Genomic DNA, 19704 nt, shown 5'->3' with positions numbered 1-19704 from the left:
TTGAATGGCAAAGACCAAGATCACTCAATATAGCTGCAAACAGCTTACATCTCAGCGGCTATGACATTTGATTGGAACAAAAAAAAAACGCTACCTTAACGCAAGCACCAGTTCATACATTCACGAGCACAACCCCACACACAAACAAAGGAAGCCTTTGATGCTTTCCAAATAATTAGGGTCGGTGTAGTTTGAAAGTTTTTACCAACAGTAATTTTTACACAGAATAGCGTGTCAATTCTGTAACAAGAATTTTATTGACGAAAAACAATAAATTAGACCTCGAAATTGGGTTCAAATCGGAAGTTAGAGGAGGGTGGAGGGGGATTGTTGAGGGGATGAATGGGGGGGGGGGGGGGTGACTGAGGCTAGTGTCAACGATTGAGAACAGCCCTTCACACAATGAAATTGTCTCGTCAAACAGTTTTGGTGGATCGCAATCTTAGACTAGAAAGGCAAAGGCTCTAAGAGATATACTCAGTCAATTAGTGTCAGTGAGTCGTCTATAAAATTGCACAACAACGCATGCACCAGCTCATACATTAACAAGGACATGATCTCACCACTCCCATACTAACTCAACACAAGCACGTACACAAACACACACAATCACACTCACGCACGCACGCACACACCCACAATCATACGCGCGCGTTCGCACACACACACACACACACACACACACACACACACACACACACACACGCACGTACACACATATAAATATACACACGCGCGCACACACACAAACACGCACGCACACGCCCACAATCATATGCGCGCGTTCGCACAGACACGCACACACAAGCGCCCTTACACACACGCACACGGCCACACTCAGCAGCGCTCTGTATAGGATATCAAATTTCAGTTACCATTTCTTTTAAAGGAATACCGATTTTTGTATCAGTTTAAAAGTACGGTACACCTTGAACCGAAAATGTTTAGCATTTGGAGCGTTCAAAAAAATTTCAGTGCCACGAAACGTGAGGTCGTCAAAAAGTAAACTTTTATAATTTTTATTTCCGTAAAAATTTAAATAAATGCAATTTCTAACAGCTACAGGGACAAATTTTGAAATTGAGGGTAAACCCGTGAAGATACTTTTGTATTACTCATACAAATTATACATTGGATAATAAATATTTAGATGTTAAACTACTCTCTGAAGTTCTGAAACTGATGAATATATTAAAACATGGTTATTAGGTATAATCTTCCAAATATGAATATTTGAGAGAATTTCAAATTTACATTTATTTCAATAAATTAGTCTTCGTGTGGCACCTATGGGAAAATTGAAGATAATTCATGACAAGAACGAAAACGTTCCAAGTGAATTACTAATGCATAGCATCAAAAATGCGCCTGTAAACAACAATACTCATTAGAAGGATTGCACTCAGAAGGGTGGCATTGTTTGTGAAAAATACAAAGGTGGTATTTTAAATACAGGAAGGGGTTTAAAGGGCGTTTTGTTATAGGTGATGGCTTATATTGCAGCTATGATTGGATTGCATCAAGTAATTGCGCTGAGGTGATAGATTAGATAGAACAGAGATGTGTCATTCCGAATCCATCAATTCTTTATCGACAGTGAATACATAATTGTTTGTAAATAAACGATGACTGGGGTTCCATCGAATTAGGCCCAAACCTGAAACACAAATCTATTAGCACAAGAAAACTATTTAAAGAGCTGCGCATTTGTCAATGGTCATGTTTTGCCGTCCCATTAAAACTATTACAACCAAACAAAATATCGCGACCGAGGTTCAATGTTAACATGGGGTTTTATTTCTATGGTGATAAATTTCCTAATAGAATGAGATTGGGGGTTAATTTCCGAGGGGGGATGTATTTCTTAAGCCTGAAAAAAATAGCTTGCAGATTGCCGAAATAGCTAAGAAACGAACAGATTTGCGCGTAAATCTGTTTCGCGTCTGATGTAAATATTGGTAGCAACATCCACAGAATTGGGTTGATGCAGTTGCCAACCTCTTTTGGTCGTCATGCTTTATTTAAATTTACCTTTAAACGAAATAGGTTAGAGTGATCTCAAGTGACCCAAATGAAGTTAGAAGTCATTTAGAGAATGGGGTACGTCAGTTATGATGAGAAGACTTATCACAGTTCAGCTTAAAGCTCCCAGTCAATTACTTTAAGAAATAACGTCATGCACATAAAAATAGCAAAAGAGCTGTGAAATAGCGGCATAAAACAAAATAACTATTCGAAGTTAAAACTAAAAAGAGCTTCAGACGAAACAAAAAACGCAGCTGGCAGACTACCAGAAAATAGCCGCAACAGCTTTGTAGATATAGGGTCTCAAAAAGATAGTCAAAGAAACAGACCAAAATAGAAACTTCTTTTCATTAAATGCTGAGATGTTATGTTTTGATTAAATCTGTTCAACTTATTGCTGCTTCCATTAGCTGCCCTCCAATACCATTCAATTAGAGTGACACGCTCCCATTTGACCTTATCTATTTGAACTAAAGTAAAGAAAAGTCAATTTCACGATGTCATTTTTGAGAGTGAGGTAAGTCACGTGTGACCAAAATTTTTATCACGCAAATGAACAAAAAACACTCTCCACTAAGAGTAAAAAATGCCGTTATGCACGCAATTCAGTTGAAATTACATGAACGAATGAACAAAAGGCAGATTTGCAGTGATTTTGACATATGGTCGTAACAAAAATCTTGACAAGGGAATAAAAATCAAGAAACGGCCAATAATAGCCTCAGCTATCACTTTGCTGATATTAAAACAAAGCTGGCAGATTGCCAGAAAATAGCCGCAATAGCTTTGTAGATCTGCAGTCAAAAAAGAAAAGTAAAAAAGACAGACCAAAAAAATCGTCTTTTTATTGAAGGCTGACATGTTATATTCTGATTTAAAATCTGTAGGTTTTTGCTGCCTCTACTAGCCGCTCTCAAACAACCTTCATTTAGAGTTACACACCCCCATTTGACCTTATCTCTTTGCATTAAAGTAAACAAAAGTCAAGTGAGGAAATCGTTTCTGAGAGTGAGGTAAGGCAACTGTGACCAAAAATTTAATCACGCGAAAGAACAAAAAACACGCTCCATTAAGAGCGAAAAATGACGTCACGCACGCAATTCAGTTGAAAATGCATGAACGAATGAAGAAAAAGCAGATTTGAAGTGGTTGTGATGTCATATGGTCGCAACAAAAATCTTGACGACGAAATAAAAGAAACAGCAGGACAAGTCCTGACGTACACTTCAAAGAAATTTCATTGACTATACAAAACACTATACCTAGAACCAACTATGAGTAAATTGCGAAATCCATTTCTAAAACATCAGATCAACAAATATATATAAAAAACAGAAAATCAATGTGAAAATGCCGCATGTGAACGAAAAACCACTATCGAGAAAGGGAAATTTGGTTCAATAAAAAAACTGGGCCTAAAATGGACTATGAACGGATTGGGAAAACCATTTAGAAAAAAATCCGATCCAAAAAATCGAAAAAACAGTAAAAATCAAAGTGAAATTGTCGCATGTGAACAAAAAACAGGCGAGAAAGCAAATTTTAGTTCAAACACCGTTTTCTCACTCGATTTTAAAACTAGAGCGAAAAATTTTCACGCCGCAAAACCACTCGCTTTTTCGCTCTATTTCCTGTTTCGGTGTGACCAAAATCACTACTCCAATTTGACTTCAAAAATCATGAAAATGTGTGAACAAATCTTAAGGACAGCACCCCAAAACAATTCAAATTTTTTGAATTGTAAAAAGCCAAGAGAAGGCCAATAATAGCCCCAGCTATCGCTGTGCGGCTACTAACAAAAACCAAGATCACCGCTATATAGCTAAGCTCATTCTAAAGCTTCGCAGCTATAATAAGATTTTAAAAGCCTTCCACTTACACCGAGCTCAACGTTCTCGTAAAATCTATTGGCTCAAAAATCTCAGCTCCCAAAGTCAGAATTAAAAAACATACCCGGCAGATTGCCGGAAAATAGCCGCCGTTGATTCCAATAAGCACGATTGGGATTGAAAGAATAGAAGATATTGAAAAAAAAAGATTTTTGTACAAAAACATTTTTTAAGTCCGATTTATTTTGATGGCATTTCGTAGTTGAAGATAACGTACTTCTGTTTCTTAGAGAGAGGCTACAGGGGCTACTATCAATACCAATAAGCATTAGAGATGGTAACTAAGACTTATAGTAACGACGTTCAAATAGCGGGCATCTAAAATTGGGCTTTATGGGTTTATCCCGTTTCAACTTCTGACTTCAATTTTTTATACTGACTCTGTTCATTTTGAATTGCTTTGCTGGGCAAGTGATGTTCAAAATCACTTTTAGCAGAATGAGAGAAGAGAGAAACTAGTCTAGAGAAGTCAAAAAGATATCACGCAAAATGTTGAAAAAGCGGCAAAATGAGGTAAAGCGAAAAATTTTTTTATTCGACGAAGTAAAAAAAAAAATAGGAGCGCTATAATAGCCGGCTGAGAAGATGAGGCGGCTATTAATTAAAAGAGTAATACCAACTAACCCGGAGCGTATAATCCCACGAGCCTATCAGAGCGCATCCATCGGGCGAAACTCCCAAACAGGAGACCCGGTTGTCATGTCCGAATAGAATGGCGATCCGAGACCCCTTCAAAGTGTCCCATACGTTCACTGTATAGTCGTTGTACCCAGCAAACAATACCCGACCTAAGAAACAACCTTTTTAGATCAAATGAAAACGGCTCTAAATTAGATGCACAATTAAAGTGACATAGACTGTTGATGAAAACGTTTGCAGTTGTTTCTTTTAGTAAATATTATATTCTTAATATTATTAATACACTGAGTACACACACTTAGAAAACTAATTTCGACGCATTACTATATTTTGTTGAGGAATCTAAATATAAACAACTTAGACAGAAAGTGCGTTTAACTCTTCTGAAAAAAAGCTGATATATTTCACGTTATTTTTCACTTGCGTAAATTTTGCTTTCGTGCTCACAGGAAACCGCGTGGACAGCCACATTTTCGACGGGGATTTCCTATGAATAGAAGGTCACAGTACATGCAACTTTCGTCAACTTGCCTTCAACAATTTTTGCTAATTGAATATATATACATAGCTTAACATACCCGAAAGATTGACCAAAAATAGCCGCCATTGATTCCCATAACCCCGATTGGGATTGAACGAACAAAAATATTAAGAAAAAATTGGGTTCCAAAAAATATTTGTGATTTGATTGGATTTTCATTGTATATTTTGATTGAACAAATATTTTGAGTGATTTCATAGTTATGAGACAAAAAGGATTAGCATCAATACTAATGAACATTAGATCTGGTTAACAAAGACTAAATAAAACAATGTTCAAGAACTGGTCTTCATGGGTTGATTTCCGTTTCCGTTTTGATTTCATCATTCGATGCTGACTCCGTTCAATTTGGAATGCTAAAAAAGATTTTCCACAAAAAGTTGAACAATCTTTGACGCAGTAAAACCACAACAGGAAGAATTTCGAAGCGTCGGACCTTCCCAACCGATAAAAACCGCATTTCAGCCAAAACGTTTAATTCTGGAACAAAAAAAGTCAATGCAACAAAACCAATCTTTTTGACCTGGTTAAAAAATTGTCGTTACGAGAAAGTTTAGCATTGATATAATTGCAGCAAGCAAAAATAAAGACAATTACAACGCCATTCAGAAACAAAAAAAATGAGAGAACTCAATCTTAAGACAAAATTTTATTCCCCATAAATTGGAGATAAACCAATGAAATCCAGAAATCTCAGAAGTTTGGGGACTATAAAAGAACCATATCTGGTAACGGTGGACAATATCCGATATTATTAAGATGGATAAATATTGATTAAAAAATTACTGCATCACATACCTAAAACTGCATCAGCCAAAAAGCAGAAGAAACAGATTAAAACTCAAAAGTGGCACATTGCCAAAAATAACTACAATACCTTTGTAGACCTGCAGTCTCAAAAATCAGAATATGACCGAAAAAAAAGATTTCATCATTCTTTTTCTCTGATAGAGGAGATGACAAACTCTAATCTCTAATTTAAAAGAGATGGGGTAACGTATGTATTTGGACCATTAGCTTCCTTTAATTAGAGTAATGTACTCAGTTCACCTGATATCGTTCGGTTGAAAAAAACAAATGTCTCTTGCGAGTGCGGAAAGTTATCTTAGAGTGTGCTAAAAACTAAGAGTGGGGGTTTTATGTGACTTGCATGCACGGGGTTATGGGTGCAATGAGGCGGAGGAGCTGGACGGGGGGACTGGGAGGTGGAAAGGGTTGAACTGGGGGGGGGGGGGGCTGGGCGGGGGTCAAACACTTAAAACCACACTTCACCTCAACTTCAACAGATTCGCTGAACCCGTTTTTTTCGGGACAAACAGTCTGATGCTCAGAAAACGAATTATCAAACAAAAAAATGCACTAAAAGGATCAGCGGGAAAAATTCTACAAACGTCGTACGAAAGCATATGAAAAAAACCTTGTATTGTAGATGTACAAATTTAGAAAAGAAAAGCACATCAGAATAGGAACTGGGAAATGCAAAGCCTAATTTTTAAACCAAACGACACTATATACACTCGTAAAAAAGAATCCATTCAAAGATCCCAAAAAACACGAAAATTACTGAAAAAAAATAACCAGAAAACTAGAAATATGAGACGATTCTGCCCTTAGAACATACTCTATGCCTCTGAAAAGCACTGTAATATCAACTGCAAATGATTAGATAATACTGCAGCTTAGATAAAAATAAATTGTTAAAAGACGTGACAAGCAAAAGAAATGAGTCAAATTGTCGAAAAAAAACTGACATCTACGGCTTGCTAAATGTATTTTTTTCGGAAAACTAATCAGAGACAAATAGTCATTCACTTGACGCCTCCCATGAAAAAAGAACTTCTCTCCCTCCGTAAAATTTAATTCCCATGGCAAATTAACTCACTTTTGGTTTTAGGTCAAAACATCACCGGAACACAAAACTTGCTGTAAAGACACGTCAAGAAAACCAATACTCCTCTTCGATTCGTAGGAGGGCATAAATAGTCGACTGAGAAGATGAGAGATTAGCTACCTTCAACTAGAGTAACGTACTCAGTTCACCTGATATCGTTCGGTTGAAAAAAAAATGTCTCTTGCGAGTGCGGAAAGTTATCTTAGAGTGTGCTAAAATCGAAGAGTGGGGGTTTTATGTGACTTGCATGCACGGGGTTATGGGTGCAATGAGGCGGAGGAGCTGGACGGGGGGACTGGGAGGTGGAAAGGGTTGAACTGGGGGGCTGAGCGGGGGTCAAACACTTAAAACCACACTTCACCTCAACTTCAACAGATTCGCTGAATCCGTTTTTTCGGGACAAACAGTCTGATGCTCAGAAAATGAATTATCAATCAAAAAATGCACTAAAAGGATCAGCGGGAAAAATTCTACAAACGTCGTATGAAAGCAACTAAAAACATTGTATTGTAGATGTACAAATTTAGAAAAGAAAAGCACATCAGAATAGAAACTGGGAAAAGCAAAGCCTAATTTTTAAACCAAACGACACTATATACACTCGTAAAAAAGAATCCATTCAAAGATCCAAAAACACGAAAATTACTGAAAAAAAATAACCAGAAAATCAGAAATATGAGACGATTCTGCCCTTAGAACATACTCTATGCCTCTGAAAAGCACTGTAATATCAACTGCAAATGATTAGATAATACTGCAGCTTAGATAAAAATAAATTGTTAAAAGACGTGACAAGCAAAAGAAATGAGTCAAATTGTCGAAAAAAAACTGACATCTACGGCTTGCTAAATGTATTTTTTTCGGAAAACTAATCAGAGACAAATAGTCATTCACTTGACGCCTCCCATGAAAAAAGAACTTCTCTCCCTCCGTAAAATTTAATTCCCATGGCAAATTAACTCACTTTTGGTTTTAGGTCAAAACATCACCGGAACACAAAACTTGCTGTAAAGACACGTCAAGAAAACCAATACTCCTCTTCGATTCGTAGGAGGGCATAAATAGTCGACTGAGAAGATGAGAGATTAGCTACCTTCAATTAGAGTAACGTACTCAGTTCACCTGATATCGTTCGGTTGAAAAAAAAATGTCTCTTGCGAGTGCGGAAAGTTATCTTAGAGTGTGCTAAAATCGAAGAGTGGGGGTTTTATGTGACTTGCATGCACGGGGTTATGGGTGCAATGAGGCGGAGGAGCTGGACGGGGGGACTGGGAGGTGGAAAGGGTTGAACTGGGGGGCTGAGCGGGGGTCAAACACTTAAAACCACACTTCACCTCAACTTCAACAGATTCGCTGAATCCGTTTTTTCGGGACAAACAGTCTGATGCTCAGAAAATGAATTATCAATCAAAAAATGCACTAAAAGGATCAGCGGGAAAAATTCTACAAACGTCGTATGAAAGCAACTAAAAAACATTGTATTGTAGATGTACAAATTTAGAAAAGAAAAGCACATCAGAATAGAAACTGGGAAATGCAAAGCCTAATTTTTAAACCAAACGACACTATATACACTCGTAAAAAAGAATCCATTCAAAGATCCAAAAACACGAAAATTACTGAAAAAAAATAACCCGAAAATTAGAAATATGAGACGATTCTGCCCTTAGAACATACTCTATGCCTCTGAAAAGCACTGTAATATCAACTGCAAATTATTAGATAATACTGCAGCTTAGATAAAAATAAATTACTAAAAGACGTGACAAGCAAAAGAAATGAATCAAATTGTCGAAAAAAAACTGACATCTACGGCTTGCTAAATGTATTTTTTTCGGAAAACTAATCAGAGACAAATAGTCATTCACTTGACGCCTCCCATGAAAAAAGAATTTCTCTCCCTCCGTAAAATTTAATTCCCATGGCAAATTAACTCACTTTTGGTTTTAGGTCAAAACATCACCGGAACACAAAACTTGCTGTAAAGACACGTCAAGAAAACCAATACTCCTCTTCGATTCGTAGGAGGGCATAAATAGTCGACTGAGAAGATGAGAGATTAGCTACCTTCAATTAGAGTAACGTACTCAGTTCATCTGATATCGTTCGGTTGAAAAAAAAATGTCTCTTGCGAGTGCGGAAAGTTATCTTAGAGTGTGCTAAAATCGAAGAGTGGGGGTTTTATGTGACTTGCATGCACGGGGTTATGGGTGCAATGAGGCGGAGGAGCTGGACGGGGGGACTGGGAGGTGGAAAGGGTTGAACTGGGGGGCTGAGCGGGGGTCAAACACTTAAAACCACACTTCACCTCAACTTCAACAGATTCGCTGAATCCGTTTTTTCGGGACAAACAGTCTGATGCTCAGAAAATGAATTATCAATCAAAAAATGCCCTAAAAGGATCAGCGGGAAAAATTCTACAAATGTCGTATGAAAGCAACTAAAAACATTGTATTGTAGATGTACAAATTTAGAAAAGAAAAGCACATCAGAATAGAAACTGGGAAATGCAAAGCCTAATTTTTAAACCAAACGATACTATATACTCGTGAAAAAGAATCCATTCAAAGATCCATACACACGAAAATTACTGAAAAAAACAACCAGAAAATTAGAAATATGAGACGATTCTGCCCTTAGAACATACTCTATGCCTCTGAAAAGCACTGTAATATCAAATGCAAATGATTAGATAATACTGCAGCTTAGATACAAATAAATTGTTAAAAGACGTGACAAGCAAAAGAAATGAGTCAAATTGTCGAAAAAAACTGACACGTACGGCTTGCTAAATGTATTTTTTTTTCGGAAAATTAATCAGAGACAAATAGTCATTCACTTGACGCCTCCCATGAACAAAGAACTTCTCTCCCTCCGTAAAATTTATTTCCCATGGCAAATTAACTCACTATTGGTTTTAGGTCAAAACATCACCGGAACACAAAACTTGCTGTAAAGATACGTCAAGAAAACCAATACTCCTCTTCGATTCGTAGGAGGGCATAAATAGTCGACTGAAAAGATGAGAGATTAGCTACCTTCAATTAGAGTAACGTACTCAGTTCACCTGATATCGTTCGGTTGAAAAAAACATGTCTCTTGAGAGTGCGTAAGGTTATCTTAGAGTGTGCTAAAATCGCAGAGTGAGGGTTTTATGTGACTTGCATGCACGGGGTTACGGGTGCAATGAGGCGGAGGAGCTGGACGGGGGACTGGGAGGTGGAATGAAAGGGTTGAACTGGGGGCTGAGCGGGGGTCAAACACTTAAAACCGCACTTCACCTCATAACTTCAACAGATTCGCTGAGTCCGTTTTTTTTTCAGGACAAACAGTCTGATGCAGCTATTTTTCAAAATCTACCCCATAAAATTACTCAGAAAATTAATAGCAGTACATGTTCAAAATTAGCGGTCATAACTTTTGAAATACATTTTTCGACAAAATCTCAGAACTGCATCCTAAAAACGAAACCAACAGCAGACAAGGAAATTAAGTATAAAAATAAGGAAAACATGAATAAAATGCATATAAATGTTTATGGATATAGGGTAGAAAAACAGTAAGAAAAAGCGAACTTCAACAATTTAAAAGAAAACAAGCCTGGGATGTCTACTAAAGGTAGTCTAGTAAAGTTAGCGCATCAATAGGAGCGCATAAATAGTCGACTGAGAAGATGACGTCAGCTGTTATACATAACCAGCAGAATGAACCCATTAAGAACGAAAGAACAAAGAAATGCAAACTTATTTTTGAAAAAAAAAACCGAGTGCAAATTATTTCGAATTAAATCTAAAGTTGGATAAACTCCTAATTCTTAAAGAGAGCACACAAGGTATAGTATCGACACCCTTTAGCATTAGAAATGATAACTGAAGCTTGAAAAAAGCACTTTGAGCCCAATGAGAGAAGTAAAAGTGGTTGACATAAGACGAAAAACTTCACACAAAATGTTGAACAAGCTGTCAACTTAAGCAAAGCAAATTAGGTAAGTTAAACTATAAAACATAACAGGACAACAACTCACAACGAACTTTTTTGACAGAACAAATTTAGACCTAGAAATGGGTTCGGAAAACCATTTACAAATAAATTTCAAAAACTCAAAAACAGCCGACTAACATTGGGCGAATTGCTTGCTCCAAAACGATGGGCGAGCGGTCGGTGAGCCTTTAACAGTAGCTAGCTACGGTTTAGGGAGGCTAGGTTCAGGTTAATTTGAGCGCGACTTGATGGGGCTCGAGACGCTGGGTTACGGGCGGAACGAGGTGCACGGGGTGGGGATTGGGTGAGGGGGCTGATATGGGGGAGGGGTGAATTGTTGGGGGAGGGGGTCAAACTCTTACCAGCCCTTCCAAGCATGAATTTATGTCTCCAAAACAGTCACTAGAAAGAGGAAAGGCCCTAGGAGCCAATAATGCCCACCGCGCGTTTCTTGTTTATCCCAAAGTCAGATAAAAATGGGTCAAGAAAAAAAATAAAAAATGGGTCAAGAAAAAATCTGTCAAGAAAAAAAAACAGACCACAGGACTAATATGATTGCTACACAGGGCAAAAATCCTTTGAGAACAATTTTAAAAAGTAGGAATCAAAGTTAAGTGCAGCACGTAAACAGAAAAACCATTATCAAAAAAGTGAGATTTTGTTTGCTCAAAAGCCGTTTTCTACCTCTACTTTAAAAAAATGTTGATCACGCCGCAAAACAAATCGCTTTTTCGCTTTACTTTGTTTTCTCCAAATTGACTTCCAAAATAATATTGCCAATTGGACTTGCAAAATCATGAAAATGTATGAACTGAATTGAAACAAAGCCGAAACAATTTTGGAAACGACTCGAATTCAATTTTTGCCAAAAATAGCCTTTTAAATAACTGGTATCTAGAGGCATAGCGCATGAAACTAGACAAAACAAGGCTAAGTCTATCTAAGAACAATATGACAAAGAAAATAGATCTCAAAAATCAGGAAAACATAGTTACTTTTTCATACATTACAAGTACACAAACAAATGATTTTATCGTCAAGCAACAGAGTCTATGAAGCCACTCCAACAACATCTCTAACTTTGAAAAAAAAGGGCAAAACCAAGAAAAAGATAAACAATGTAAAAATCTGTTTAAAAAATTTTGTAAAGTTTCAATAAAGAAGTGTCTTACACTAAAAACTCTTCATCAATTTGTTATAGTAGGCCTAAGAGTGTTAGGCTTCGATTCAGCAAAAACACAAGGAAACTGCAATGGGTAAAATATCCCTAAAGCCTAAAAATACAAAATAAATGAAATTGCTCCAAAGGAGCATAAAACTCCCTCTGTTAACAAAAATTCCTCAAAATGCTATGAGGACAACCCGACTGTTACAACTTTAGTAAACATTACATTGCAACATACTTAACACTAAACTAGATACGAAAACGCCACAAAATGTCCAGAATACTTTTAAAATAGCCTAAAATGCCCTTTTAAGACATAAAAATAAAAAATAGCATGAAAAAGCCGCACATGAACAAAAAAATTCACGCATAGCAACAATAATTCCAACATAAAATTCTCGCTGTATCAAAAGAAGGCATGAACAAAATGTACCACTCCTTATTCTCAACTCTCAAAATTTGCTCACTTAAACGACTTCAAGCTTTATTCACAACCTGAACTTCTACCTTTTTTTGCTCGATTACTTATCAAAACATAACCAGCAGATTGCCGGAAAACAGCCGCCACTGATATCCATAAACCGATACGGATTGAAAAAGAAAACTAAATTTTGCAAACCATTCTAAAGTACAAAACCATTTGATGATATTTCGTAGTTCGACACTCCTGTTTGTCAATGAGAGGATACAAGGGCTAGTAAACCAACAACAATTAGAGGTAACTAAACCTTATACGGTAACTAAACCATGAAAAAAGTAGTGTACACATAAATTAGGGCTTCATGGGTATATCCGGTTTCCCTATGACTTCGTTTTTCGATACTGACCCCGTTGATTCCAGATTATTTTGCTCAACAAATGCTGCTGAAAGGCACATTGAGCAGAATGGAAGAAGAGTTCAACAAGCTTAGATCAGTCAAACAGATTTCAAGCAAAATGTTGAAAAAGCTTTTAATTAAAGTAAAGCAAAAAACAAATTTTTGTTCGACGGTGAAAAACATAGCAGGAAAAGTCCTGGCCTACAAATCAAAAAACTGTCACCGGCTGAAAAAAAACTAGACCCAGATATGTTTGGGAATGGGCTCGGAAAAACATTGAGAAAACTCCGATCACGAAAATAAAAACCAGTTAAAATAAATTTAAATTGGTCAAAAAACCGGAAACATGGTCAACTATAGTTCAATTGCCGTTTCGGACTAAAAAAAAGTACAAAAGTTGCAAAATCACTACACCAGTTTTAGTTCAAAAATCATCAGAATGTGCGAAGAGGTGTTAAATAAACTTAGCGGGAACACTGCAATCAGATATTCGCTTAGGCAAAAGCCGATTATACAACAACGATTAACGCCTGCTTAATTAGGACCCATTTTAAAAACATCACCGACTAACGTCGGGTAAATTGCTCTCAATCAACCGGCTAGCAGTTGGCTTCCTCAGTGGCTTGCCACGGTTTCGCGAGGCTAGCTTTAGCTGAATTGAAGGGGCATGAGGTGAGCGCAGCGGGGGTTGCACCGCGGCGGGGGGGGGGGGGGGTGCAACAGTGGACTAGGGGGAATGATGTGAAGGCGGTGGCTGGTTGGTCATTTTCTAAAAACCGCCCTTCACACCATTAGTATAAGTCTCTACTTGGAGACTAGTGAGCTAAAAAGTCTATAAGAGAACTTAATGCCCCTTGCGCGCTACATCTATCCCGTTTTTGAGGACCAAAACTCAAATGGGTCAGACAAAAAATCGGTCAAGCGAATAATTGCATAAAAAAAGTAACAGGATTAAAAGATTTGCAACAGACTGCGTTTGAGAGCAATTAACATTTATTTCCTAAAAAGTGTCATGTCATTCATGATAAAAGATTTCTACTATAATTCAGCGATAATGAGGATAATAAATATTGACATCACGCCACATAACAGCTGAAGGAGAGAGATAAAACGTGAACGAGAAACAGGAAGAAAGAAACCCCAACCGACAGATCGAGAGAGAGAGAGAAAGAGAGAGCTAGAGAGAGAGAGAGAGAGAGAGAGAGAGAGAGAGAGAGAGCTAGAATTATTTTCCATGATGCGACTCGACTCCGGTACTTTTAGTTTTCTAGCCTTGATAGTAATTAAATCAAAAAGAAAAAACTGATAAGTGCAAAATTTAAAACAAAAGATTCCAGATTGCGCAGTGACAAAAAGTTGCATACCATTTTTTGTCTCTGAGTTCTGTCAAGTACCCCTTGTGCAGGACTTGCATCTAAAGTTTCGTTGGTCAAAAAGGATTGTTGAAGCAGAAAAGAATAAAACTCTGCAAACTTTAAAACCTTGCTAATATTTAAGATAATAATATGCTAATAATAATATCCCCAATAATAATATATATCCCCATAATAATATCAAACCCTGGAGGAGGTCCCTAGGCCCCTGGTGCCTGAAACATTGAAGAGAAATTCAAAATGATTCAAAACTTGAAAAATAGCAAAAAAATTTAAAAAATGCTTAAATTTGTGATATTGAAATCTAAAAACTTCCAAAATTTGCAGCAGCAAATAATCAAACCCTAGAGAAGGTTTCTTGGCTCTTGAGGCTGGAGAAACCTACAAAAAATTCACAAAACTTGATAAAAATACAAATTTATCAAAAAATTGCTGAAATTTGTGATATTAAAAAGTTGAAAACAATTAAGGCAAATAAGAACTCTTCGTTAACTTATTATCAAATATCGAAACCTAACGGAGGTTCTCTGACTCCTGAGGCTGAAAAAACCTAAAAAAATGGCAAAAAATGTCAAAAATTGTTCAAAAACATGAAAAAATTGCAAGTTTATCAAAAAATGGCTAAAATTTGAGATTTTAAGTCGAAAACTATTCCGTGGCCAATAAAAAATCTTCAGTAACTTATTATCAAACCCTTAAGGAGGTTGTCTTGCCCCTGGGTCTGGAAAGAATTGAATAATGAAGAAAATGTCAAAAAAACTGAAAGAAACTGAACGTTTTGACCAAAAAATGGTAAAAAAAACAGGATGTTAAGGATGTTGCAACCATTCCATTACCACTAATAACTATGCAGTAACTTATTATCAAACTTTAGAGGAAGTTCCTGATACCTAGGGTTGAAAACTGAAAAAAATGACAAAAATTTTCAAAAAGCTTGAAAAAAATTTTGTGAAGATTAGTATAAATCTGCGTTTTTAGCGAGCGGCTGTTCGTCAGTAGCTAGCCATGGCACGGGTGGGGGGAGGGGGGATAGCGCGGTGGGTGGGGGGAATGGGGGTCAACAGTGGGGGTCTTCAACCTATAAGAACCACCCTTCACACCATACTAAAGTCTCCAAAACAGTTTGAGCTGAAACAGAGCTGAAAAACTCTAAGAGCACTCAATACCCGCTGGGTGCTACCTGTTTATCCCTTTTTAAGGACCAAAAATCAAATGGGTCACACGAAAAATCGTTCAAGCGAAAAATTGCATAAAAAAGACCGACAAGACTAAAACAATTGCTTCAAACTTCGTTTGAGAGCAATTAACAAGAAAAGTAAAAAAAATACCCGGCAGATTGCAGGAAAATAGCCGCCGTCGATTCCAATAAGCATGATTGGTATTGAAAGAATAGAAGATATTGAAAAAAAAAATTTTGTGTAAGAACATTTTTTAAATCCGATTTATTTTGATGGAAATTCGTAGTTGAACATACTTCTGTTTCTTAGAGAGAGGCTACAGGGCTACTATCCATACCAATAAGCATTAGAGATGGTAACTAAGACTTATAGGAACGACGTTCAAATAGCGGGCATCTAAAATTGGGCTTTATGGGTTTATCCCGTTTCTATTTCTGACATCCATTTTTGTACTAACTCTGTTCATTTTGAATTGCTTTGCTGAGCAACTGATGTTCAAAATCACTTTTAGCAGAATGAGAGAAGAGAAAAACTAGCCTAGAGAAGTCAAAAAGATTTCACGCAAAATGTTGAAAAGGCGGCAAAATGAGGTAAAGCGAAACATTTTTTTGTTCGAAGTAAAAAAAACATAGCAGGACAATTCTTGAAATACAATTCAAAGAATTGAATGAAACACTCAGACGCTCTCTGCCTGACCAGCAGATCAATTGAATAATGCCAGCCAGAACACAAAAATCATCTAAAAAATTGAGAAACTAAAAGAATCAAAACTAAACAAAAATATACTTATTGCTAAAACTCTTGAAGCTTTTAAACCTCAGGCAATATTTTTTCCCTTTCAAAAACATATTTAAAAAATAGGTTCAAAACCAATTTTTGTTTCTCAAATCGGTCCAGTATTATATCCGCAAGAACGGAAAAAATTCATTGGCCCTTGAAGATCGATTAACTCAAAAATGAACAAAAAGTTTGGAAAAAAATCAATTGCAAATTTTAAGGAAATGTTGCTAAAAATCGTGTTATAAATATCTTCAGAATCATTTCTGTGTCTCTAGAGGCTATCCAGTAACCAAATTCCAAGCTTTAGAAAAACTCATTGGCTCATAGATCGATAGGCAAAAATTTTTAGAAAAAATTTAAAACTTCAAAAAATAGAAATTCGTTTTGTTAAAAAAGTCGAACACCATTCAATTGCCCCCTAGCAACTATTCAATATTATACTATCAAACACTGAATGAGGTTACCTGGCTACTGAGGCAGGAAAAAAATAAAATACAAATGTTTTGAAAAAAAGTGAAAAAAAAATTGCAAAATTAATCAAAAACCTTCTAAAAGTCGAAAGTTTAAATTGTTGAAAACAAATCCATTGAAACTAAAAACCATACAGTAACTTTTCATCAGAAAGTGGAATACGTTTTCTCGCATTTGAGAATGTACGAATATCAAAAACTGACAAAAACTTTAGGAAGCCTTAAAAAAATTGCAGATTTTATCAAAAAAATGCTAAAATTCGACACATTAAAATGTTAAAAACCATTCCAATGTTACTAGAAACTATGCAGTGAACTCTTAACAAAACTCAAAGGAGATTGCCTGGTCTCTGAAGCTGAAAAACTGAAAATTTAAAAAAACCTGAAAAAAATGCGAATTCTGTCAACAGAAATTGAAAAATTTGTGATATTCAAAAGTTGAAACCTACTCCATGGCAACTCAAATTTTTTCAGTAACCCATTATTCAACCCCTGATGAGGTTTTCTTGCCCCTGGGACTCAAACAACTTGAATAATGACAATAAATTTCAAAAAACATAAAAAAAATTGTTTTGTGAAAAAATGCTAAAAATCATTATGGCAAAAAAACCATTCCATTACCAATAGAAACTATGCAGTAATCTATCAGCAAACCCTTTATCAAACTCTAGAGGAGGTTTCTTGACACCTTGGGATAAAAACTCAAAATATGACAAAAATTCAATAAAACTGAAAAAATTGTAAAAAAATTAGTATCAATTTGCGTGTTGTGTTTATGTTTGTAGTACCAAAAAATATAGCTCATAAAAAGGTCATAACAATATCGCTGGGCTTTACCTGTTTATCCCATTTTGAAAGAACAAAGTCATTGAAAAACGTGTGAACACATCTTAAAACATAGCAGGACAAGTCCTGAAATACACTTCAAAGAAATGAATGAAAAACTTAGAATTACTCTACCTGACCAGCAGATCAATTCCACGAAGCCAGCCAAAACACAACCAAAATCATCTCAAAAATTGAGAAGCAAACAATCAAACGAACTAAACAAGTAAATAATCATTGATAAAACTTTGAAGCTTTTACCCCTAAGGCAAAATTTGATGCCATTAAATACTCCTATTTAAAAAATAAGTTCAAAACCAAATTTTGTTTCTGAAATTGGTGCAGTAGTATATCTGCAAGGCCTGAAAAAATTCATTGGCCCTTGAAGAATGATTAACTCGCAAATTTTCAAAAATTAAAAATGATATCAGTTGAAATTTGAATGAAATGTTGCTGAAAATTGTGATACATCTTAGGAATCACTTTTTAAGAAATGATTCTAGTGTCTCTAGAGGCTATCCAGTAAACCAATTCCAAGCTTTAAGAAATTAATTGGTTCAAAGACCGATAGGCATTAATTTTTATAAAAAACTTCAAATTTTAAAAAACAGAAAATGGTTCCATTAAAGTGTTGAAAACCATACAATTACTCTCTATCAACTATTTAGTAACAGATTATCAAACCTTGTATGAGGTTTTCTGGCTACTCACGCAGGAAAAACTGAAAAGATGTTTTGAAAAAAAACTTAAAAAACTTGCAAGTTTTCTCAGAAAATTTTCAAAATTCGAAAGGTTATATTGTTGAAAACAAATCGATTGAAACTGAGAACTATGCAGCAGCTTTTTTCAGACCGTGGAATAGATTTCCTGATACTTGAGAAGGGACAAATATCAAAAATTGACAAAAACTTTAGGAAACTTCAAAAAAATTAGGTTTCATCAAAAATGCTAAAATTCGAGAAAATGTTGAAAACCACTCCATTAGTACTAGAAACTATACAGAGCCCTATTATCAAACCTTAAAGGAGATTCCTTGGCCCCTGAAGCTGGGAAAACGCGAAAAATAACAAAAATTTTCAAAAAACTTGGAAAAAAATCGCAAAAACTAGTATCATTTTGTGTGTTTGTGTTTGAAGTACCTAAACATATAGCTCATAAAATGGTCATAACAAGTACTTTCGTCTCGCAAAAGGCCTTCATTACCTTTTAAAAACTTCAATCTAAGACTAATCAAGCAAAAAACTTGAAAAATAACAAAAATATGAAAAATTGAACCATTTTGAGCCTAAAAACTCCTAGTAATGACCTTTTAACCTGGAATTGAGGCCATCCCAGCGGCTATCCCGTTTTGAAATATCAAAGTCATTGAAAAATGCGTAAAAACATCTTAAAAAAACAGCGCCCCAATACAATTCAAATTCTTTGAATTGTAAAAAAAAACACAACGCATCAATAAATTCAAATTCTTTGAATTGAAAAAAAATTAGGAGCGCTATAGTAGACGGCTGAGAAGATGAGGGCGGCTATTAATAACATGAGAAAATCCAAACCTGATAAAAAAATGACAAAAAATACTTAATAAAATTTACGCACACGTTGCGACTCCGAAAAAACTATTGGCAATATAACCAGCTTATAATCAAAAAGCACGGCCATTTGATATAAACAAACAGAGGCGGTACATAGCAGAAGAGAAAATCGACCAAAAGGGAAAGCAAGAAAAACACCAAACTATCCATACAAAACAAACTGCGACTTCCCATCAATTTTCTGAGAAAAGCCTTCTGAGAAATTTTTCTGCTCAATCAGTGGCCAACCCAGTGCCTGTCAGAGCCACAATAAGCAAAGTTAAGCCAACAATAAAAAAAACCTGAGAGAAATTCGAATTTGGCATCATTTTTTCAGAAGTCATGTAGAATAGCGGGAACCACATATGAAATAACTTATTTTAAATAGTGAACACGAGAAACTACTGCAAAAAGCTTTAAAGCAAAAGTATCAGGAAAAAAGACAAAATGAGCCCAAATTTGATTAAATGCGTTCTAATTAGGCGAACAAAATAATCAAGAAAACTGCAACCAAAGATCAGCATAAGCACTAGAAAAACAAGTTTCAACCAACGAAATCTG

At 36.0% G+C, this 19704-nt stretch overlaps 1 protein-coding gene across 1 annotated transcript in view; it reads right to left on the bottom strand.

Annotated features, from left to right (window-relative positions):
* Positions 1–1003: 1003 nt before the first annotated feature.
* LOC142342751 (guanine nucleotide-binding protein subunit beta-5-like) overlaps positions 1004–19704 on the bottom strand; it is a 42506-nt gene continuing 23805 nt past the window's right edge. The window contains exons 6-7 of the mRNA XM_075394287.1: positions 4539–4702; positions 1004–1657 (exon numbers count right to left, since the gene is read on the bottom strand). Coding sequence (XP_075250402.1) covers positions 1646–1657; positions 4539–4702 — 176 coding nt within the window. The 3' untranslated portion in view covers positions 1004–1645. The remainder of the gene's footprint in view (positions 1658–4538; positions 4703–19704) is intronic.

This window comes from Convolutriloba macropyga, chromosome 7, assembly GCF_964194025.1.
Source record: "Convolutriloba macropyga chromosome 7, txConMacr16.3, whole genome shotgun sequence".
Lineage (NCBI taxonomy): Eukaryota > Metazoa > Xenacoelomorpha > Acoela > Convolutidae > Convolutriloba > Convolutriloba macropyga.
The sequence above is the reverse complement of the archived record's forward strand: the minus strand, read 5'-3'. Positions and strand labels throughout refer to the sequence as shown.